This window comes from Astyanax mexicanus, chromosome 18 (assembly GCF_023375975.1).
Source record: "Astyanax mexicanus isolate ESR-SI-001 chromosome 18, AstMex3_surface, whole genome shotgun sequence".
Taxonomy (NCBI): domain Eukaryota; kingdom Metazoa; phylum Chordata; class Actinopteri; order Characiformes; family Acestrorhamphidae; genus Astyanax; species Astyanax mexicanus.
The window spans coordinates 35,509,291-35,534,598 of record NC_064425.1 but is presented as its reverse complement, the minus strand read 5'-3'; the positions used below and the strand labels follow the sequence as shown (position 1 = coordinate 35,534,598).

Sequence of the window (25,308 nt, the reverse complement as noted above, 5' to 3'; positions counted from 1 at the left end):
CAGAGCCCCGCCCCCACTACGGCTACTCGGACCATATCTGTGTCATGCTCATCCCAGCATACAGACAGCTCATCAGACGTGCCAAATCAGAGAAGAAGCAAGTAACAACCTGGCCTCCAGGAGCCATCTCTGCTCTTCAGGACTGTTTTGAGCACACTGACTGGGACATGTTCAGAGAAGCTGCTACCTCTGATGACTCCATCAACCTGGAGGAGTACACAGACTCAGTGACTTTCAACATCTCTCTGAGTACTGCAATCGTGCCGACGTGCTTCAAGACGACCACCATCGTCCCTGTGCCAAAGAAGTCTCAAGTGTCCTGCCTTAATGACTACCGTCCCATTGCTCCATAACCAGCTCCATAACCAAGAAAGCCCAGCAGCGCCTCTACTTCCTGCGGAGACTGAGGAAAGCACATCTCCCACCTCCTATCCACACTATGTTCTACAGAGGGACTGTAGAAAGCATCCTGAGCACCTGCATTACCGTCTGGTTTGGGAACTGCAACAGCTCAGACTGCAAGACCCTACAGCGGATAGTGCGGACAGCTGAGAAGATAATCGGAGTCCCTCTTCCCTCCATTACGGAGATCTACACCACACGCTGCATCCGCAAAGCCACCAGCATTGTGGACGACCCCACCCATCCCTCACTTGGACTCTTCGCTCTGATGCCATCCGGCAGAAGATACAGGAGCATCCACCAGGCAGTCAGACTTCTCAACACACAGAGACAGAGCTGAACCTCACCCCACCCACTACTCACCCAACACACTCACACAAAAACTAAACTGTACACCCGCCCCCCCCCCCCCCTTCACCCACACACACGCACACCCACTCAGCACACAGAGACTGACATGACTTTATTCTTTCAGCAATATTTGCTGCACTCTAAAAAAAACTATAAACTCTCTACCTCAGTAACTGCTGTGATTATATATGTTCTATATGTTACAGTATGTTACACACCTCTGCACCTTATCCTCACTAAACACTCTATTATACCGTATCGGTACTGCACTGTCCTGTTTTAAATTGTCTTGTCTTTTGTATTTATTGTATTTATTGTTATTTAGTGTTGTAATTTTATAATTTTATGTTGCACTGTCGTCACTCCTGCACTTTATGTTGTCTATTGCTTGTTGTTCTATGATGCACCATGGTTCCGGAGGAACGTAATTTCACTACACTGTGTACCTGTACTCAGATGTAATGACAATAAAAGCCTCTTGACTTCACTTGATAAAAGCACAAAAAGTAACAATCTAGCTCATATATCTATCATGGAAAACACTCTGCAATGGTCGCACCACATGTTATTTGGTCTCACCACATCAAATCAAATCAAATAAAATGTATTTGTATAGCGCTTTTTATAACTGGTGTTGGCACAAAGCAGCTTTACAGAAATGTGATCACAGGACAAAGAATAAGGCAAAATATTAAACATAGAAAATACAGAATACAGAACCCACAGTGAACGCGGAGGAAAGGAAAACTCCCTCAGAGCTGCAGGAGGAGGAAGAAACCTTGGGAGGACCAAGACTCCCCATATAAGGGGGGACCATCCTACCACTGGTCAAACAGCTTTTTAATTAATTTTAAAAAGTCTTTCATACATCCACATAGGTTTTATATATTCAGGAGTATAGCAGCCCACTAATGGCTTATAGAGTAAGATGGATGATGAGCAGCTGCTCTGTGGTGGGTGGTGGATGGAGAAGAGCTTACTTCAGAAACTTCCACTTTGGCCAGACAGAGGACATCAGAGCCTGAGGGTCCAACATCCATCAGTATCGGGGGTCAGACAGGTGGGCACTCAGTGACTCGGAGGAAGGCAGAGAGATGGAATTAGTTTTGACTGGATTTATGTAAAACAGAGAATATAAGATATTTTCAGAGTGTGGCTAATGACTCCGGCAGATCGGAATAAAACAGCCTAACTAAAGGTAGAGAGCCAGAAGGTAGCATAGACACGGAGACACCCTGAAACACCGGCATCCACCCACTCCACCATTCACAAACCTGAGTGATCGCGTGCAGTGAGCGAACAACAGCACCAGCATCTCAGTTTACCACAATTCCCTATATCCATGAACACCTGGATCTGCAACCTTATCTAAAGAGAAAAACATTAATTACCAAAAGCTAAACTAAACAAGTAAGTTTTCAGTCTAGACTTAAAGATTGAGACTGTGTCTGAGTCCCGAACATATTGGGGGAGATTATTCCAGAGTTGAGGCGCTTTATAAGAGAAAGCTCTTCCTCCTGCAGAGCTCCTCTGAATTTTAGGAACTACTAAGAAACCAGCACCCTGAGACCTTGAGTAATCGCGGTGGTTCATAATAGGAGATGAGGTCTCGTAAATACTCAGGAGCGAGCCCGTGTAGGGCTTTATACATTAACAGGAGAATTTTATAGTCTATGCAGAATTTGACTGGAAGCCAGTGCAGTGCTGGTAGGACTGGACTAATATGGTCAAATTTTCTCGTTTTAGTAAGGACCCTGGCTGCAGCATTTTGAACTAGCTGAAGTTTATTTAAGTTACTGCAGGAACATCCAGACAGTAGCGCATTACAATAATCTAGCCTTGAGGTAATGAAGGCATGGACTAATTTTTCTGCGTCATGCAGTGATAGGGCATTTCTTAGCTTGGCAATATTACGAAGGTGTAGAAAAGCTTTTCTAATAACATTAGATATGTGTTTATTGAATACTAGATTTGAATCTTTAATAACTCCAAGGTTTTTAGCTGCTGAACCAGGGGTGACGTGAGAAGTCGGACAGATTTAGCATTAAGTCTGATCATTTATTTCTAGCAGCTTTGGGGCTAATAGGAGAACTTCTGTTTTATCACTATTTAATAGGAGGAAGTTGTGCGACATCCACAATTTCACATCTTTTACACAATCCTCGATTTTCTTTAATCTCTCTGTCATCAGGTTTGGCTGATATGAAGAGCTGAGTGTCATCCGCATAACAATGGAAATTTACATCTTGTTTTCTAATAACTTTGCCCAGTGGGAGCATATATAATGTAAATAATAACGGTCCTAATATAGAGCCTTGTGGAATTCCATATCTTACCTTGGTATAACTGGAAGACATATAATTTATCCTCACAAACTGATAGCGATCGGTTAAATATGATTTAAACCATGATAAAGCAGTTCCAGTTACACCAACCATGTTCTCTAATCTTTCTAAAAGGATAGTATGATCTATTGTATCAAAGGCTGCGCTCAGATCCAGAAGTACGAGTAGGGAAACACAGCCTTGGTCGGTGGCTATAAGTAGATCGTTTGTTATTTTAACAAAAGCTGTCTCAGTGCTGTGATGAGGTCTAAATCCAGATTGAAATTTTTTATAGATCTGGTTTCTTTGCAGGTAAGAGCAAATTTGTTGGGCTACAGCTTTTTCTAAAATCTTAGAAATAAACGGTTTGAAATAGGTCTATAGTTAGACAGTACACTAGGATCAAGATTTGGTTTCTTGAGGTTTAATTACAGCTGTTTAAAAGGCTTTGGGTACATGGCCCAGGGTGAGTGATGAGTTTACTATCATTAACAGCAGTTTAATTATATCTGGTAGTACCTGTTTTAGTCATCTTGTGGGAACTGTATCAAGTGTGCAGGTTGTGCTGTTTGAAGAGTAGATAATTTTCTCTAGTTCTAGCTGTGGAAGTAAGTTAAAGACTTTATGTTTAAGGGGTGCTACAACATCTAAGGTAGAGCGAAAGGTATTTTCTAAACCTTCGGTTAGTTTGTCTAGTTCTACTGGGTCTACAGGAGAATACATTCGAGTTGATAAATCAGGAAGCTTATCGGTAAATTGTTGGGCTGTAAAAGGCATTATTGAACATTTCATAGAGTAGCTAGGGGATGTACGTATATTGTGACTGAGATATAATTTAAATTAAATAAAGTAATGATCTGAAATTGATCTGGATATGATTTTTTTAATATGGGTTAAGTAATTTAGAATGACTGTTTGAGTTTTCCGACAGTTTTTTTTTTGACTCGGGGGACAGACACAGTCTGAAACACACTGGTATCTTGGTAACATCTCTTTGCAGCTCGCAGATGGTTGGTTAAGCCTCTCTGTCTGCGGCCTGGTCCCGGCTTGTGATTGTCAGCAGCTTCTAATACTACTCTGCCGACAAGCTAAAAGACTATTTGCTATGCTGCATGAAAGTAAGGCAGCACCAGGCTTGCCCTCGAACTGTAGCCAGTTATCTATAAAGCCCACATGATTTTCTGCACACCACTTGGACATCCAACGGTTCAGCGAAGAAAGCCTGCTGTAAGCTTCATCACCACGCCTCAATGGGATGGGGCCAGAGCAGATTACCTCCTTGGACAGCGTCTGGGCCTGTTTAATCACCTCTTTAATATTAGCCTTAGTTACTTCAGACTGACGCAGACGAATATCATTGGCCCCTACATGAATTACTACCCTCGAATATCTCCTATTCCCTAACGGCCTGAGGTTGCCACTAATGTCCGGTGCTCTGACTCCCGGTAAACAAGTAACTGTTGCCGTTGGTGCCCCTAAAGGAGTAGCTAATTTCACGTGTCTGACGATAGAGTCTCCTATCACCAGAGTACCTTTAACAGGCTCCTCAGTTGGTGCTTCACTGAGCGGGGCAAACCTGTTTGACACGTGAACTGGGGGAGCGTGGTGTTCAGGTGGGCTGGCTGTGGCCTTTGCGGTAGCATTAGCCTTAGCCTTTCGACTATGCCGCCGAGACGTTACCCATTCGCCCCGCTGTGAGGGCTCTAAGGCCGCAGTCGAGGGGGAAAAAATAAATATGAAATTGGAAAATAACCAACTAGTCTAAGCTCAAAATGTTAAAAGAAATAAAATCTAACGAATTTCAAAATATAAAATCGGGTGGGGAAAAGGGTGGGAAATCTTTTTTTTGTGCAGAGCAGAGTGCAGAGCAGAGTGTGATGTTTTCAAGTTCAGTCAGAATTTACAGGCAGAGAATTGGCCACTTTAACAAAATAAGCTAACTTCTCACAAAAGGTCACAATGCAATTTATAATCAAGATGTATATTTGTAGAAATAACTTAATATTCACTATTTTTTGAGGTCATACCACATGATATCCAAATGTGGCAACTGCATACCAGCTGTTAGGGCATTTTTTATCAAATTTGAAAGAGTTACAAACTTGCTTGCAGCTTCCACAGGTCCCTGGCAAACTGGTAAATTATACAACTTTCTGTATTTAAATTGGTCCTGAATATTCGGGTATTCGGATATTTGCTCGTTGAGTAGGTATACGGTTTTTAATTTTGGTATTCAGATTTTCGTTTTTTTCCTTTTCTTAGCTCCATCTCGCGCTAAGTCCAAATCAAGTCTCAAGTCTCTTCTGGCAAAATAAAAGTCAAAATATTACTCCGTGAGGCAAATAAGAATTTCAAAAGATCAAAAACGAAAAAACTCGAGAAGGCTAATGATGCAGGCCGGAGCCCCAGTGGGAATGGCTAAAGGGCGGAGCATGTGTCAGTCATTTTCGACTGCAGCCATTTAGATACTACACTTTCGTTGTCAATCACTTTTTTTCAAGCCAATCCTCAGACAGACCAAGCTGTCCATCATTTTTTACTGCAGCCAATCACCTTAACAGATCTGTCAAAAGAAGGCGGTTAAACGTGGCGCGATTTAAACTTCTGAACAATGGTGAAGCTGAATGTGTATAAGTATTTTACAAAATACTATATTAACAGTTTGAACACATTTATGTGCTACTGTAGTTAGTCCTGTTAGAACGTTAGAAAAGCCCTGACTTTAGATATTTTTAAATCAAAGTTTAAAATACTCGTTTTTCTGGAATGGCACTTTCGTGATTTTTTTCCAGTAATTGCATTAAATCGTGTGCGAGTGTATATATATATATATATATATATATATAGTCAATTACTGCAATAAAGGAAAAAATCGCGAAAGTGTTTAAACTGTTAATGTAGTATTTTGTAAAACACATTCAGCTTCAGTGCTGTTCAGAAGCTTAAATTGCGCTACGTTTAACCGGTAGCACCGCAGTTTCCGTCTTCTTTTGACAGATCTGTTAAGGTGATTGGCTGCAGTAAAAAATTATGGACAGCTTGGTCTGTCTGAGGATTGGCTTAGTAAAAAAAGGTTGACAACGAAAGTGTAGTATCTGATTGGCTGCAGTCGAAAATGATTGACACATGCTCCGCCCTTTAGCCACGCCCACTGAGGCTCGGCCTGCAGCATTACATACATGAAAAACTCAGCAGAAGAGTAGAACAATAACATAATATTACAATATTATTGCATCTGGACAAATAAGCAAAGCTATGCGCTTTTTCAAATTTTGTTCTGCGAGTGCTGGTTCAGCCTGACCGACCCGATGCATGAACTCAGGCCGGCCAAGAATTTCCACCGCTTTCTTTGGGCCCTGTCAGCTTTAGCGTAAGAAAATGGTCTGTGTTTTAATGTAACAAATCACACTGTGATTTTTGTGATGTTTCACCAGTTACAGCTCATCTGCGTGTTTAAAGCTCAATGCATGAATTAATCGGTGCGCTGCGCACCTCGCATCAACATTCATTTAAAAGACCAGGGAGACGTTCTGTATGCTAAATGACAAATAATCTAGCAACAAGCTAGAAGTTAATAAGCTATTAACATTTAATAATAACAGAAAAATAGATATGAAATTGGAAAATAACCAACTAAAGTGGGCTCAAAATATATATATAAATATATATATTTTAAAGTCAAACTAGTGCTGGATGTTAATCTGCACAGAATTCTCTCTTGAAAACTGTTCATTTGGGGGAGTAAAAAGCTTCCGTTTATTTACAGTAAGCTTAGATTTTCTTTTTTATTTCTAAGCGTGAGTTTTCAGTGAAGTCTTAGTGAACTTTCACTAAGGCTTGGTGCAGCAGCATTAGCATTAGTCGCTAACCGCAGTACTTGCGGCACGTAAATAACTTTTTTATTTTTTATTTTTGCAGCTTTTCTTGAGTGCATGACGTTCGTCTGTTATACTTATAAAGCTCGTTTTAAAATTTATTTGAGTTATTCCCAGTGCTATACGCATGATTGCAGCCAGATCCAGAATCTTGTAGTAGAAGTGGATTTAGGCCTGTACACTGGATGAAGAAATTGATTCAGGAATAAAAAATATATGAATGAATTAATAAATATATTTAAGGCTGCATGATGTACAGTGGTGTGAAAAAGTGTTTGCCCCCTTTCCTGATTTCCTGATTTTTTGCTTGTTTGTCAAACTTATATGTTTCGGAACATCAAATCAATTTAAATATTAGTCAAAGACAACACAGGTAAACACAAAATGCTATTTTTAAATGATTAGGCCTTATCGTACACCCTGCGCAAGGCGTGTAGCGTGGCGTGTTGCCATCGTACACCCCGTCTTCAGTCTATTTTTACGCCTTGCGCACGCGCCCTTTAAATAGCGTTGGACTTTTGGAATATATTAAGGCTGATTAGCGTGGTGGTCTGGAAATGACGTGTGTTCAGGTAAATTTTCTTAGCGGCGGAAAAAGTAATTGCGCGATTGGTCCTCTGAAAGGACGTCTAAATTCAGCCGTCACTGGCGCACCCAGAGCTGAATCACGATCACCCTGCGCTCCAAAATACCATATACCATCACTTCCTTACCACAAAATACCCCATACCATCACCTCCTTACCACAAAATACCCCATACCATCACTTCCTTACCACAAAATACCCCATACATCACCACCTTACCACAAAATACCCCATACCATCACCTCCTTACCACAAAATACCCCATACCATCACTTCCTTACCACAAAATACCCCATACCATCACCTCCTTACCACAAAATACCCCATACCATCACTTCCTTACCACAAAATACCCCATACCATCACCTCCTTACCACAAAATACCCCATACCATCACTTCCTTACCACAAAATACCCCATACATCACCACCTTACCACAAAATACCCCATACCATCACCTCCTTACCACAAAATACCCCATACCATCACTTCCTTACCACAAAATACCCCATACCATCACCTCCTTACCACAAAATACCCCATACCATCACTTCCTTACCACAAAATACCCCATACCATCACTTCCTTACCACAAAATACCCCATACCATCACCTCCTTACCACAAAATACCCCATACCATCACTTCCTTACCACAAAATACCCCATACCATCACCTCCTTACCACAAAATACCCCATACCATCACCTCCTTACCACAAAATACCCCATACCATCACTTCCTTACCACAAAATACCCCATACCATCACCTCCTTACCACAAAATACCCCATACATCACCTCCTTACCACAAAATACCCCATACCATCACTTCCTTACCACAAAATACCCCATACCATCACCTCCTTACCACAAAATACCCCATACCATCACCTCCTTACCACAAAATACCCCATACCATCACCTCCTTACCACAAAATACCCCATACCATCTCCTCCTTACCACAAAATACCCCATACCATCACTTCCTTACCACAAAATACCCCATACCATCACTTCCTTACCACAAAATACCCCATACCATCACCTCCTTACCACAAAATACCCCATACCATCTCCTCCTTACCACAAAATACCCCATACCATCTCCTCCTTACCACAAAATACCCCATACCATCACTTCCTTACCACAAAATACCCCATACCATCTCCTCCTTACCACAAAATACCCCGTACCATCTCCTCCTTACCACAAAATACTCCATACCATCACTTCCTTACCACAAAATACCCCATACATCACCTCCTTACCACAAAATACCCCATACCATCACTTCCTTACCACAAAATGCCCCATACCATCACTTCCTTACCACAAAATACCCCATACCATCTCCTCCTTACCACAAAATACCCCATACCATCTCCTCCTTACCACAAAATACCCCATACCATCTCCTCCTTACCACAAAATACCCCATACCATCACTTCCTTACCACAAAATGCCCCATACCATCACTTCCTTACCACAAAATACCCCATACCATCTCCTCCTTACCACAAAATACCCCATACCATCTCCTCCTTACCACAAAATACCCCATACCATCACTTCCTTACCACAAAATACCCCATACCATCACTTCCTTACCACAAAATACCCCATACCATCACTTCCTTACCACAAAATACCCCATACCATCACCTCCTTACCACAAAATACCCCATACCATCACCTCCTTACCACAAAATACCCCATACCATCACTTCCTTACCACAAAATACCCCATACCATCACTTCCTTACCACAAAATACCCCATACCATCTCCTCCTTACCACAAAATACCCCATACCATCACTTCCTTACCACAAAATACCCCATACCATCACCTCCTTACCACAAAATACCCCATACCATCACCTCCTTACCACAAAATACCCCATACCATCACTTCCTTACCACAAAATACCCCATACCATCACTTCCTTACCACAAAATACCCCATACCATCACTTCCTTACCACAAAATACCCCATACCATCTCCTCCTTACCACAAAATACCCCATACCATCTCCTCCTTACCACAAAATACCCCATACCATCACTTCCTTACCACAAAATACCCCATACCATCACCTCCTTACCACAAAATACCCCATACCATCACTTCCTTACCACAAAATACCCCATACCATCACTTCCTTACCACAAAATACCCCATACCATCACTTCCTTACCACAAAATACCCCATACCATCACTTCCTTACCACAGAAAAATACACCTCATCCACAGCCTTCAGCAATCAACTGTAAAAATAAAATATACTTAAAAATCTGCACAGTAACTATAAATTATTATTAGTTATATTTATTTCTGTCAGTTAAAAGGATTTATATTTGTGTTCAGTACACAGACTAAATAACTGTAGCTTAATATAGCAGACACAGGCATTTTGCTGTTTAAGAATTTTAACAGATGCTTATTCTCACCCAAATGCTGGAGTTTTAGAAATGAAAAATTAAAAGAGAAAAGAACTTTGACTGAACGTAAATTTATTTTATTTCACTATTATTTAACTGAAATTCACTTTTATTTCTAGAAAATAAAGCACATTGTCAGCGTCTGGTGCTGCCCGTCAATTATATAAAACTAAAAAACATTTAAAATACACATAAATATAAAGCTGTATTCATTTCTTATCACCAGGGCAAATTTATTAAAATATTAATTATATTAATTTATTATTTAAATCTTAAATCAAAATCTAAAATGTTGCAGGCACGCAAATTAGAACTTGGTGCAGCGTGCGCGGCATTGCGCGCAGAAAAACCTCTGTCTTCTAAAAAAAAACTTTGAATAAATAAGGTCGGACAAGTGTATTAAAATTAATGTTATTAAACGTACTATAGCTACATATTTACTGATAATTAATCAAGAGAAATCAGGCAAAATGCGCTGCGCCTCTTTCCTTCTTTCTCTCTCTCTCTCTCTCAGTTCAGTTACCTGTAAGTTCATATATATATATATATATATATATATATATATATATATATATATATTTTTTTTTTTTTTGTTCATGTTCTATTGGTATAAATTTGATAATTTATTATCATTCTTATAATTTTTTTACTTTCACTACTATTATTATTTTCTTCATTAGATATAAATTCTTTAGTTTTTATGTTCATTTGTATGATATTTTTAAAATGTCCTATTTTTCCTTTTTTACGTATATATTTTATTCGACTTTAGTAAATGTCAGTTTTTTTATATTTTATTAAAATATAAAATTTATTTTATATTTTTAATCCCTTTTACACTGTAAATGCTCAGCGGCATTGTAAATGAGGCTACCCCTCAGTGTAAATAATAGATTGCTTGATAAATATTCAGTGTTGCAAACCCAGTTTTTACATAAACAATAAACAGAATAAAGAATAAAATAACTTTACTCTTCCATTAAATGAGCTGCTGGTGTGTCTTCACAACGTGACCTGCAGTCAATTTATGCACCCTTAAGATTGGAATGAACAGAAGCACCTTGTGGGAATGACACACTGCTTGGTTTATTTCACAGTAAGCCCAAAACACAGCCATAAATAATTAAGAGAGTTAAAACACGCCTTTCGCACCGTTGGAGCTGTGCAAGGCGTATTTTTCGCACCCTCACGATACCAAAGACACAGGACACGCCCCTAAAACTAGCTGCGCAAAGTGCAGTTATCTAGTACACTATAAATCGCTAAAATAGGGCCCAAGGTGTTTATTTTTAAGGGAGAAAAAAATCCAAACCTGTGTGAAAAAGTGATTGCCCCCTTGTTAAAACATACCGTCACTGTGGTTTTCTGACACCTGAGTACACTGTCTCTAGCCATACCCAGGCCTGACTATTGCCACACCTGTCCTAAATCAAGACATCACTTAAATAGGACCTGCCTGACAAAGTGAAGTGCATCAAAAGATCCTTAAAAGCTACAGATCATGCAGAGATACAAAGAAATTCAGGAACAATTGAGAAAGAAGGTAATTGAGATCTATCAGTCTGGAAAGGGTTATAAAGCCATTTTCAAAGCTTTGGGAATCCAGTGAACCACAGTAAGAGTCATTGTCCACAAAAAAAAAGACATGGAACACTGGTGAACCTTCCCAGGAGTGGCCTGCCGCCCAAAATTACCGCAAGAGTGTGGCGACGACTCATCCAAGAGATCACAAAAGACCCCACAACAACATCCAAAGAACTGCAGGCCTCATTTGCCTCAGTTAAGGTTAGTGTACTTGCCTCCACTATCAGAAAGAGACTGGGCAAAAATGGGCTACATGGCAGAGTGCCAAGACGAGAACCACTGCTGAGCAAAAAGAACATTAAAGCTCGTCTCAATTTTTCAGAACACATCTTGATGATTCCCAAGACTTTTGGGTAAACATTCTGTGGACCGATGAGACAAAAGTTTAACTCTTTGGAAGGTGTGTGTCCCAGTACATCTGACGTAAAAGAAACACTCCATTCCTGAAAAAGAACATTATTCCAACAATAAAACATGGTGGTGGTAGTGTGATGGTCTGGGTCTGTTTTGCTGTGTCAGGGCCTGGAAGACTTGCTGTAATAAATGGAACTATGAATTCTGCTGTCTACCTAAAGATCCTAAAGGAGAATGTCCGACCATTTGTTCGTGATCTCAAGCTGAAACGAACTTGGGTTCTGCAGCAGGACAATAATCCAAAACACACCAGCAAGTCCACCTCTGAATGGCTGAAGAAAAACAAAATGAAGACTTTGGAGTGGCCTAGTCAAAGTCCTGACCTGAATCCGATTGAGATGCTGTGGTATGCTGTGGCATGGCCGGTCATGCTCGAAAACCCTCCAATGTGACTGAATTACAACAATTCTGCAAAGATGAGTGGAGCAAACGCTCGGTTGCAGTTGTTGCTGCTAAGGGTGGCCCGACCAGCTATTAGGTTTAGAGGGCAATCACTTTTTCACACAGGGCCATGCAGGTTTGGATATTTTTTCTCCATTAATAATAAACACCTTTATTTAAAAATAGCATTTTGTGTTTACCTGTGTTGTCTTTGACTAATATTTAAATTGGTTTGATTGGTTCTGAAACATTTAAGTGTGACAAACATGCAAAACTCAGGAAGGTGCCAAACATTTTTTTACACCACTGTATACGTTTAAGCATAGTCACTGCAATGTGCACATGCACAGTATTTGTGTGTGTGTGTGCTTGTGTGTTTGTGTCCTTTAGTCAATAAGCTCAAATCCTAGATTAATTCGGAGTTCTATAATTGCCACTTACCGACCTTTCTTGATATGGAGTTTCTGTATACCATACAAGTACTCAGTATGTTATACAAGCAAGTTAGTCTGCCTACATATTGCTTATTTAAGTGATTAGTTAAAATCAGGATGGATTAGTGAACCGAATCTCAAGAGTTCTGGTGCTCTGCACAAAGATGCTGCTATAATACAGGCTTATACTGGGCTTGTTTATATTATGTCTGAATGTTTATTTCCACAAAATTCACCATCTTTCAATTTATCAACCATTTCAGGGGCTATTTCCTGTTATTTTATACCCGTTTTTTAGGTTTTACTGGAAAACGGTTCACTTACTATAATCTTCACTACACACTGCTACATAGCTGCTCCACCTTCTATATAAAATAAATTCAGAGAGAGTAGCTGGGTGTAGAAACAAGGAGGTGGTCTTAATGTTGAGATGGTATAGGTAGAACAATGATTCTTAAAAAGTCTTAAAAAGAAAATACAATGCAATTTAATAAAATATATCTTAACTTAGCAGATCACCCAGCACACACACGTCTGACAGATTAAAGAAAACAGCATTATTGTCCTGTGTCTTTGTTTTGAATCTTTAGAGCCAAATACCAGAAGCTTAAGACGGGCACTGATCAGAGCCCAGGGGAGAAGAGGCCCGATACAGAAAATGAAACAAGTAACACACTGCAGTTTTATTCCAAATTGTGTCAGAAATACAGATGTCTTTTAAAAATTGTAATACGATGCATGTAATGTTTGATAATTGGGTAATGATCCACTGGATTATTATTATCAAGGCAATTTACACTGTTCTTGTCCAGCAGTTCTGAATGGTCCAGCAGATTTGGATATTGAGCCATCCAATCAGATGACATGGAAGGAGGGACGGCAGTTGTTGCGCAAGTTTGTCATCTTTGTTACTCAATATTTAAAACAAAATTATTACACCTGTTTTATTAATTAATATGGTTCTATGTTTGTGTTTGTTTTATAGGTACCTCGAAGAGGTGGGATACTCTGACACTATTCTCGACATGCGTTCAAAGCGAGTGAGGTCTCTGTTGGGTCGCAGTAGCCCAGAGGTGAATGGACCACCCTGTGAAGTTCCTTCAGAACCTGAAAGCCATGCTAGGGGAGAATCGCTTCTTGTACGGCAGATAGAGGAACAGATCAAAAGGTTCAGTATTTTTCTTTGCTTTTTTAAAATTTAGTACAGTAACCATATTGTTTAATTTAGGTTTAACCTAAAAGGGAAGCCCCTTTAAATGATCTGCGTATTTTTTGTTAACAATTTATGTAAATTTTAAAAATGACTTTTTTTTTTTTGCCCTCTTTAGATCTCGAACCACTTTCTGCATAGCCAAATAAAATTATTATTTTTTTTGTCACTTATACAGTCATATACCGAACAAATTGTAGTGAATATTCTAACAAAAGTCCGACCATGTAGACAATTAGTGCGTTGCATTTTTTTTTTTTTTTTTTTTGCTAATTAATGATCTTATCATATTTACAGAGCCTTGTGGTGGATTATACTTCAGAAGAGAATATCCGATTGGAGATCAGCCTGTATTTCTCTCATTTAGATATAAGCCAAACAGCTAATATCTGCATTTAATGAAGGTTTTTAGTGGTGCAGCAATGCTTCTGTTTTATTGGAATGCAATACTTAACTCACTGCAATACTGCAATGCAATACTCACTGTTTCTACTACACAGTGCAGTTTTGTAGCTTCACAGATTCACAGACTCTCAGCTGCAGTTCAGCTGGAGTTGCAGTGTTTTAAGTGTGGTTGATTCTAAAAAAAAGTTATTTGGCACAGTAATTAAATTATCACAGCTCAGCTATAAAAAGGTTTATTTTCTTCAATGAAGTAAAAAAAATGTTTTGCTAAGCCCTAGTTGTGAAACCACAAAATCAAAATTAACACATTCAGTACTACAGAAATGGATTATTGGTTTGGAAACTTTCTTCCTTAACAAGAGCTTAAAAAACATCCCCAATCAAGCTTATTTCACTCTAAATTTTATTGCTTTGTATGAAAACACATTACCAGGTTTGCAATGAAATATTGTAATGTGGCGTCTGGCCCCGCCCTCAATCAGTAACTGAGTGAAAAACAGCCAATGTTAAACAACTGTATATCCAATCAAGCTGAAATATGGCATGCTCCATCTATAAGATATGTTCTAATCGATCTAATTGATCTTTGAATCTTTATTTCTAGAAATATACACACCCATGTCTAAGGAAAATATCATGTTTCTGCAAAGTTTGAAACAGATCAGCCTTTGGGAGATGCTACAGTACTACAGGCTTCATATTTTCAAAACTAAATTGACAGTATTCAGAAACCATTAATACTATCAGGACAGACACGTATATGTACTGAAAATATGATCTTTTGTGCAAACTATGGGCCCAATCATATTAGTTATGTGTTTATCAAATGCTAGATCTGAATTTAATATATTTTTTTAGCTGCTGAACGCAAGACTGATGCTTTATTACTTTTACTTTAGATCTAAAAGAATCACTGTCACTATTCAGAAGAAGCAAGTTGTTCTTTAAAGGTCTCCTTCTGCTAAAATCCACATTTTCTTGTTCTTTGTGAAATACAATTGGTCTCTCTGAGTTGTATATGATGCTGCACAAGAAACTGTTTTTCAGCCTCCATTGCCTGCAGTAGCTAGTAAAAGAAACTACTCAAAAAAACAAATTATAGTGTAGATTTGCACGGCTGTGGTTGCGACGGGCAGTCTCTGTTCGCATCGTGGCTTTAATAACATTTCTCAGCCGCGTGGAGAGCGGCGTCACGGCGGGCGGTCTCTGCTTGCAACGCGGCATTGATAACATTTCTCGGTTGCGGGGGAGCTCGAGTCTGAAAAATCTCACCTAAAAATCTTTATGACTAAGGCTGTATCTCTGTAAACTTTTGTCCCTTGAGTTTTAGAGCTGTAAAATTGACTGTGGGGGAAGGCAGGAAGGTGTTCTCTGCTGCAGTGCTGTTATTTGCATGTATGAATATTCATGAGCACAATCCAAATCCTGTCTTTCTTCAGAGACCACTAATTCAGTGATCTAAAGCATACTGGAGACGTTTTGAACTAAACATTTAAATTGAATTTAACATAATGCATAACAATGAAAGTTCTAATAAATTTGCCCAGTGGCAGAGTAAATAATTGATTAAAGGCAAGACAAAGATGATCTTAACTAGTGCTGTCTCAGTGCTATGATTAGATCGGATTCAGGTTGGATTTGTTATATTGGTGCACACTAATGTCTGCAGAAAAATCACTATATTCTTTCCTTGCCGATCTGTAGATATCTTGTTCTTGTTCTTGTTGTCAAAATATAACTCTGCCTCCTCTAAGGGACAATCTCGGATTGTGTATATAATTATAGTCTGTAGGGGTGGCTTTATTTAATGCTAAATATTTATTAGGCCTAATCCAGGTTTCAGTGAGGCACAGCACATCGAACTTCTGATCAGTTATGATTTCATTCACTTTAACTGCTTTTCAATTAAGCAATCTTATAGTCTGTAAACTGAGCTTTAGGTCCTAGGTGCTAATGTTACAGTCTGGCTAAGATTGTTTAATATTAGTAAATAAAAGTTATTTAAATTTACTGACTTTTTTTAAAGTTTGTTTAATTCATTTATTTTAACATTTCTACATTTATTTATTGATCTATTTCCACATTTCCACATATTTATTCATTTATTTATTTACCTATACAATTATTTATATCTGTATTTATTTATTTATATATTTATTTAATTATTCATTTATATGTGCATTTATTTATATATTTATTTCAACATGTATATATTTATTTATTTATACATTTATATGTGCATTTATTTATTTATACTTATGTCATTTTTGGTCCTCCATAGTAAACACGCGTGCTTTCGTTGTTCACACTGCTAACCTGCCATGCAGTTACAGTGTCCGCTCACAAATTCTCCCTCCTTCTTATCTACAAACCATGCAGAGTACGTGTTGGATAGCGTTTGACGTTGAAGCGTGGAAGGAACAGACATGCGCAGTAGCTTTGTTATTGTTTTCCCTCATTGAAACGGTTTGTAAGTAAATAAAGTGTTTTTTTGTTGTTGTTGTTTCTGTCTCTGTGTATATTTAATCATTTGTAGCTGGTACCTAGTGTTGAACACTAACCTGAAAAGTGAACTCACTGTATATACAGCAGGAGATACAGGGACAATCTAGAGGTGTTTAAAAGACACAACATAGAAGTCAAACAGAAATGTATGTGTTTTCATTGTGTAATTTACAGGAATGCTGGCAAAGAAAATTCTAAAGAGCGAGTCGGAAGTTCAGTCCTGGATAAGATTTCCTTCCTGCGAAGCTGCCAGGATGATGAGGAAGACAGTGATGAAGATGATGACTTTCAAGGCATTGCTACAGATTGCATTGATGGGCCACGAAAGAACAAGAAGTCCCAGGGCAAGGTTGGCAATGCTGTGAATGTGTTCTGAACTTCATATCTTGTCTGGTAGTTGCTGCAAGCAGGGGCAAATTTTACCACCACGCAAACCATGGAATTGCTTGGGGGCCCCCGGAATCGAGGGGGGGGGCTTCTGGCCAAAAGGTTGACAAAAAAACGAGAAAAAAATTAAACGCATTATTGAAGATGCTGAGGTGAGGTAGACTAAGGTAGCTTCGGTACAACCATAAAGCGGTCTTATCCCAGCAGTGCCCAGAAAAGAAAGAAAAGCAGCAGCAGCGAGCCGATCTCCGGGGCTGTTTGCCCGGTGTCAGCAATTAGCAAATCATATTATCATATCACAGCACTAAATGCTTAAAGATCTTATTTCCATTTATCCCAAATATATGTTTGATACATATGTTTGATACATATGATACATGTCTGTATCATTTTGGAGTGATTCGATACCAAAAATGTCTATTCGATTTTGCATAAACCAGATTTTAAAGTCCTATAAAACCAGCAAATCAAATTGTTGTCCAATGGCACCAAGAAAGTCTTGAAGAAAACATTCCATACTGTTAATGACATGAGTAACAAGTGATATCATTTTGGAGTAATTGGATACCAAACTTGGAAAAAATGTCTATTTGGTTGTGCATAAACCAGATTTCGGAGTCCTATAAAACCAGCAAATCAAATTGTTATCCAATGCCACTAAGACTGTCTTGAAGAACACATCCCATATGATTAATAACGTGAGAAATAAGTGATATTACTGTATCATTCTACAGTAATTAAATACGAAACTTTAGGAAAAACGTCTATTCACTTTTGCATAAACCAGATTTCAGAGTCCTGTAAAACCAGCAAATCAAATCAATGCCACCAAGACAGTCTTGAAGAACTAGGAGGAGTAACAAGTGATATTACTGTATCATTTTTGAGTAATTGGATACCAAACTTAGAAAAAATGTCTATTTGGTTGTGCATAAACCATATTTCGAAGTCCTATAAAACCAGCAAATCAAATTGTTATCCAAGGAAAACAAGACAGTCTTGAAGAACACATTCCATACTATTACTCACATGAGTACCATAGGATATTACTGTATGATTTTGGAGTAATCGGATACCGAACTGAGGACAAATGTCTTTAGTTCTGCATAAAAAAAACATTTTGGAGTCCTATAAAACCAGCATATCAAATATTTATTAAATGACACCATGGAAACCTTGACATCCCATTACTTCAAAAAGATACAGTAATATCACTTGATATTTATCACTTATTCTATAAAATGTCGTTGAAGAATTTCATATGTATACTTATGTTATGTGTTCTCTAAGAAATTTATGGTGTCATTTAATAACTAATTTGCTTAATAGGACAAAATATGGTTTAGTCAAAACCAAATGAAAACTTTTCCTTGGCATCCCTGAACTCCAAGATAATACAGTACTATCGCTTGATACTTAAATCAGTAATAGTATAGAATGTGTACTGAAATGATTTAATGGTGGTAAGAAAAAAAGACATGTTTTCTACGTTTGGTATTCAATTACTCCAAAATGATACAGTAATATCCATTGATACTTATGTCATTAATAGTATGGAATGTGTTTTTCAAGAGTGTCTTGGCTTCATTGGATAACAATTTGATTTGCTGATTTTACAGGACTCTAAAATTTGATTTATGCACAACCGAATAGACAGGTTTTCTAAGTTTGGTATTCAGTTACTCCAAAATGATACAATAATATCACTTGTTACTCACGTCATTGATAGTATGGAATATCATGTTCAAGACTATTTTAGTGGCATTGGATAACAATTTGATTTGCTGGTTTTATTGGACTTTGAAATGTGGTTTATGCACAAGTTTGGTATCCAATTACTCCAAAATGATTCAGGAAAAACACTTGTTACTCATGTCATTCATTGTATGTTCTTCAAGGTTTTCTTTGAGTCATTGGATAACAATTTGATTTGCTGGTTTTATTGGACCCTGAAATCTTGTTTAAGCAAAAGCGAATAGACATTTTTCATAAGTTCAGTGTCCGATTACTCCAGAATTATACAGCGATGTATTTTATTACTCATGACATTAATTAGATGGAATGTGTTCTTCAAGAGTGTCTTGGGTATTATGTGCGTGATATATTGTTTCTGACTGTGTGTAGATGGGCGATGAACCCTTGACCACAGTTCTGGACCCTGAGGATGAAGAAGATGAGGAGGACTCAGAAGATGCTCTTAATGAGTTTGATTTCCTGGGCTCGGGAGAGGAGAGCGAGGGGGCTGGAGAGGCACGGATCTCAGGAGATGGGCGTGAGTTAGGTATGAAAAGCAGGACCTCAGTTCCAGTTGACTGCTTATTAGTCTGTTAACAGTGGCGTAGTTTTACTTATTTTCTGATAGATACTGTCAAAGATTGGATGTGAAACAAAATAATATCAAAAAGGTAGAGGTAAGATTGTTGTCAACATATTGGGTGAAGTATACACCATAAAAATTGATAGTTTAATAAATTTAAACCTGGACATTTGCTCTTTGTCTTAACTACAGTTGCAAGAAAAGTATGTGAACCTTTTGGTCTTTTATGGTTTTCTACACCCTCACATATATTTATTTAACATACCAAAAATATGAGAAGCAGCAAATCAGCTGCAGATGATTACAGCATGGTTGGAGAGGATGCGGGCAGAGTCTGTATCTGATTTAAACCTCAGACATTAATTTGGTTTGATATTTGTTGTAGTGAGTGGGTCACTGTAATGAGAAAGAATGGTGCAGATCAGATGAGTCTGGGAAGGTTCTTAAAAATTTAGTAGTGGTCAAGTTCCAAATTGTGCCTGATTGTTTGAGTATAAATGGGTTAGAGCAGATTTCAGTTTTGAACCTTAGTCATTGTTTAGTTTTGGAAGCAGTTTGCTAGAGCAGTGCTTCTGTTTCTGTAGTTTTATTTTGTTTAAATCGTCTGTAAGAGAGCAGTTGACTAGGTGTGTTAGAACAAGAGTACCCGTAATGCAGGACAGACTGCAAAACAGTGGAACCAGACAAAACAAAATTGCTGTATTGCTGCAATGAGTTCATTTTAATATAATCTTCATGTTTTTTTGTCTTTTCTTGTTATTGTATAGTGTGTTAATGGGGGTGTTTATTTCCTGATGACTTCCTGATGTGTTTATGATGTTGTGACCTTTCTGTTTCCTCTTTTTCTGCTGGTGATTTGATGTCCGCTAGCCCAGTTCATTACAGTATAGGTTGTCTGACCAGTTATAATTATGCTTTAGTCAAGTAACTAATAACAATCTCTTAAATGGAATCAGCTCATGTTTTGTCAAACTGTCATCTATCCACCATGCTTCTTATTGTGCCTCAGCCGAGTGAAGCTGTTTGAGTATTAATTAGTAAGAATGTGTGTATGGGTCTGTTTTTCTCTTGGCTCAGAGAACCGCAGGAACAAGTTGCAAGGCATAATGTCAGATTTTCCCCCAAAGTCCTCACAACCGGCTTCCATCCAGGGTCAGTGCCGCTCTGGGGAAGGTAAGCTCCTCCCCCTGCAGTCGCAGCTACCACAGTCCTGTCCACTCAATGATTATAATTATGCTATTCTTTGTACCTAAAATTGAAACTTGTACAGTGTCTGTGTTTTAATGGTAGGTAACGTTTGTGCGATTCAACATGCTGACTAAATATTCACCCCTCTTAGGCTGGTAGTGAATAATGCTGGAATATACAGTAAAAAGTGAAAAGCAAAACTGTAAAATGAATGTGTTTTCATGTAAATGCTGTTTCTCTGCTGTAGGGGGCACTCTAGGTTTCTCTTCAGATGTATTTATATTGGATGCAGTCGGTGGAGGTGACATAAATCTTGGAGAGCTGGCTGACCTAACTGTTGCTAATGATAATGAAGTCACTAATGATGTAAGTATTTTAATATTTATTTATATTTATATATATATATATATATATATATGTATATTGGAACAGTATGGGAAGGAAAAATGTATTTTATAATGATTTTTCAAGTTTCAACTGCTGATCTTCATTTCATTTATTAATATACATTAGTTCCCCCATTTCAAACAATGTTGGGACAGGCTAATTTAAGAATGAGATTACAAAAAACTAAATGTGACATCAGTCACATTCACAACTTTACTGTGCAGAACAGAAGCCTAACACACTGTACCATGGTCAGACCAATCAGCATTTATTTTTTTTTTGTTAGAAATAGATGCCACATACTTTGAACAAAATGTGGAAAGGACCAGCCAGACTGTTCTCAGTAATGAGACCTTGTAATACAACATGCTGCGCACAAAGACATAAAGACATGGCAGCGAAAGCCTTCAGTCCCCAATAGAGAATGTGTGACCCCACACCTCTTTGCAGGAAGAAACAAAGGGACAAAAGAACACTTAAAACACTTCAGCACTTTGTATCTTCATTGCCAAAACATTTTTTCCTTAAACATAAGACTTGCAACATACTTTCATTGCAACACAGTCTGCAATGATCTAAACTTTTAAATTGAGTGTAAGAAACACTTTTTTTATGTTTGCATTTTCCGTACTATCCCAACATTTTCTGGCATGGGGTTGTGTATAATGGGGTTGTGTATAATGGGGTTGTGTATAATGGGGTTATGTATAAGCTTTTTAGTTATATCTTTTATAGCTGCAAGACAGTCGTGAGGAGTTTAAAAAGACATGGAATCCACGCTTTACCCTCCGAAGCCATTTTGATGCTATCCGAGCCCTTACATTTCACCCCAGTGAAGCTGTGCTGTTGACTGCTTCAGAGGATGGCACTCTGAAGCTTTGGAATCTGAACAAGGCCATGCACTCTAAAAAGTGAGCACCCACCTTCAGCCCTATCTAGTATTGTGTGAACTACAATGCAATGTTGCCATTTTAAATAATTATCCATACAGTTTATTCATCTAAAAAAGGTTATGCATCATAAGCTGACATACACTGAGTACTGAGGGGTAAACTTCTTTTTTTTGGGTTGTTTTATATGTCACACAAAAATCAGAAATTGTTTATATATATATATATATATATATATATATATATATATATATATATATATATATATATATATATATATATATATATATAAAATCTATTTCTAGAGGTGCTATTGACATGAAATTTTCACCAGCTGGGCAATATGGCCCAAAAAAAAAAAATCTTCTATTTAAAAAAAAAAATGTGCGCGAGAGAGAGGGGCGGGGCTAAGCCTGTAGTACAGGAGCTCACAGGGGTGTGTGGGTGGTGAAAATTAAAACTCAGAGAAAAACGATTAAAAACACATCGTCCTTAACTGTAAATTCAAATTAATCGATATAATTAATGAAATCTATTGAACACGTAAAGAAAGGGAGGTATAAAAAGGCATGGAAAGCAAAGAGACCAGCTGAACTCTCTCAGTAATTAGAAAGCAATTCTGTCCCCTGTCAGTGCAAATTAATATCAGAAGGTTTAGTCCCAAATGAAGGCCTGGTATCACCTGAGAAACATCTCATTAAGGGTAAAAGTAAAAAGCTCCCTCAAGAAGACCTTTACAATTATTGTTGCAAATCATAATGATGGCATCGGTTACAGAAGGATTTCCAAACTTCTAAATGTTCCAGTGAGCACTGTTGGGGCCATAATCCTGAAGTGGAAAGAACATCATTCCACCATAAACTGACCACGACCAGGTGCTCCTCGCAAGATTTGTGACAAAGGAGTGAAAAGAATTATCAGAAGAGTTGTTCAAGAGCCAAGGACCACTTGGAGAGCTCCAGAAAGACCTGAAATTAGCAGGTACAACTGTTAAAAAAAATAAAATAAAAAATAAATTCATGGAGGATGAAGGTTTGGGAAGACAGGTCTGGTGGATAATTGCTGGTTTGTTGTACTCATCTTTCTGCTCTTAACTGTGGAAATACCTCAAGGAACTTGGTAAGACTACACCCAGGTTAGAGTGATTTGTATTGGGGATGGTCTGAGTAATCCTGATCCATTATGCAGTCGGGAAAGTCCTCTCTGCTGGCCGGCAGACACATGACTGCGTAACACACACCATCCTGAGACAGCGTGCAGGCAACAAGAGATTGGCCTACACCCGTCAAGAAGAAAGCTAACAAACAAACAAAAACTCACATTCTCCCTAAAATCATCATACACTCTACCTGCTCTCAACGACCTGGAAGAACACGACATCGACCAGTACTACAACCAGATAACAGCCATGAACCATGACAAAGAAGACGGCAAAAACAAACCGAAGATGACACCAACACTTACCTGCAAACGACCCCGTCCGCCCAGCTCACCTGAAGATCCAGAGCTACAAGCAAGATCAGCGCTTCACACGGAGGTCAGTGACATTTTACAAACCATCGACTGCAGACTAACCAGCCTTGACGGGAGAATTTCCCTCGTGGAAGTTCTCCATAAGGAATTTAAAGTACTCCGAGACAGCCTGGAGTATAGCCAGGAACAAATCACGGAGCTAGCGAAGGAAAACAAAACGCTACACCACGCCATCAACAACCTTACACCCCAAATAACAACCATAACAAAAGAAAACAAACCAATGAAAGAAACAATCCTGGACCTACAGGCGCGGAGCGTGAGAGACAACATCGACTTTTCTGGCATTCCTGAAAATCCATCCGACGACCCTGAAGAAACAATCCATAAATTCCTAATAAACAATCTAAAACTTTCCCCTGATACAGCCAATAACATCACATTTTACCGGGTCCACCGCATTGGAGGGAAAACCTTTCAAAATAAAAGCCCAAGACCCATAGTTGCAAAAGTCGAACACTTCAAATATAAACAGCTCATTATGAGCAAAGGAAAAAAACTCAAAGGAACCAACTATGGCATCAATGACCCCGAGAAATACTGGGAAGACGTAAACACCTCTTTACCATCAGGAAGCAGCTAATTAAAGAAGGAAAAAGGGCAGTGGTGTCTGTGGATAAATTATACGTAGATATCCATTTATACAAAGATAAAGACAAGACGCCCTGGCTATACCAAACATAAAAGTACAAAGAACAATAAAAATAAATAAATAAATAAATAACCTTACCTTAACCTATCTATCTATATATCTGACTAACCTATATAATGCTTATATAATGTATAATGCTTAGTATAATAAAACCTTACTCCATCCATCCATCCATCCATCCATCCACATCCATCCACATCCATCCATCCATCCATCCACATCCATCCATCCATCCATCCATCCATCATCTTTCTATCTAACTATCTGATGGATTCCCTCTGTCCCACATACACACACCCACCTTCACAAAATCCACTTCTCTGTATTACTCACTTATTATCCTATTTATAATATACTTTGCGTCGACCAACATACACAAATCAGATCAACATACAAACACAAATCCTGCAACCTGTTATGCACACACACACACACACACACACAGACAGACAGTATTACTTAAATACACACTATTTAACATCGTATAACCCAACATGCCGCAATTGAAATTTGGTACATGGAATATACGTGGTCTTGGATCTCAGGAAAAAAACATAAGATAAAAAATCACCTCGAAAGTCTAAAGACTTTTACGAGAAACTCAAGAAACAGATACTGACCAACACAAACTGAAGAACATCCTGTTTTAACCACATATTTACAGCTAATTATAACTCCAAACAAAGAGGCGTAGCGATACTTATAAGCAAAAGCATTTAATTCACCCACAACACCACTATTGCAGACCCTAAAGGACGATTTATTATTATTATAAATATTTCTATTTCCAATAATACATTAACTATTGAAAGTATATATGGCCCAAATATTGATAATCCCACATTCTTCCAAAACTTCTCAGATCAACTTTCCAACCTCTCAGATTCCCCAATTGGCGGTGATTTCAACACAGTCATGGATCCAGATTTAGAAAGAATAACAAACTCAAAAAATACACGCAATTGATAATCAACAGAAACAATAAAACAGCTCATGAGTGAATTTGGTCTTGCCGATGGTTGGCGATTATCACACCCA

At 38.3% G+C, this 25,308-nt stretch overlaps 1 protein-coding gene across 4 annotated transcripts in view; it reads left to right on the top strand.

Moving 5' to 3' along the window:
- The window catches only part of strn4 (striatin, calmodulin binding protein 4), a 91,905-nt gene that overhangs the window by 19,538 nt on the left and 47,059 nt on the right, over positions 1 to 25,308 (top strand). For 3 of the 4 annotated variants that reach the window (XM_049467394.1, XM_049467396.1, XM_049467395.1), the window contains exons 3-10: positions 13,387 to 13,463; positions 13,609 to 13,690; positions 13,782 to 13,964; positions 17,091 to 17,265; positions 19,428 to 19,584; positions 20,698 to 20,793; positions 21,056 to 21,174; positions 21,931 to 22,106. In XM_049467394.1, coding sequence (XP_049323351.1) covers positions 13,387 to 13,463; positions 13,609 to 13,690; positions 13,782 to 13,964; positions 17,091 to 17,265; positions 19,428 to 19,584; positions 20,698 to 20,793; positions 21,056 to 21,174; positions 21,931 to 22,106 — 1,065 coding nt within the window. The remainder of the gene's footprint in view (positions 1 to 13,386; positions 13,464 to 13,608; positions 13,691 to 13,781; positions 13,965 to 17,090; positions 17,266 to 19,427; positions 19,585 to 20,697; positions 20,794 to 21,055; positions 21,175 to 21,930; positions 22,107 to 25,308) is intronic. The other variant, XM_049467397.1, reaches the window with a different exon arrangement.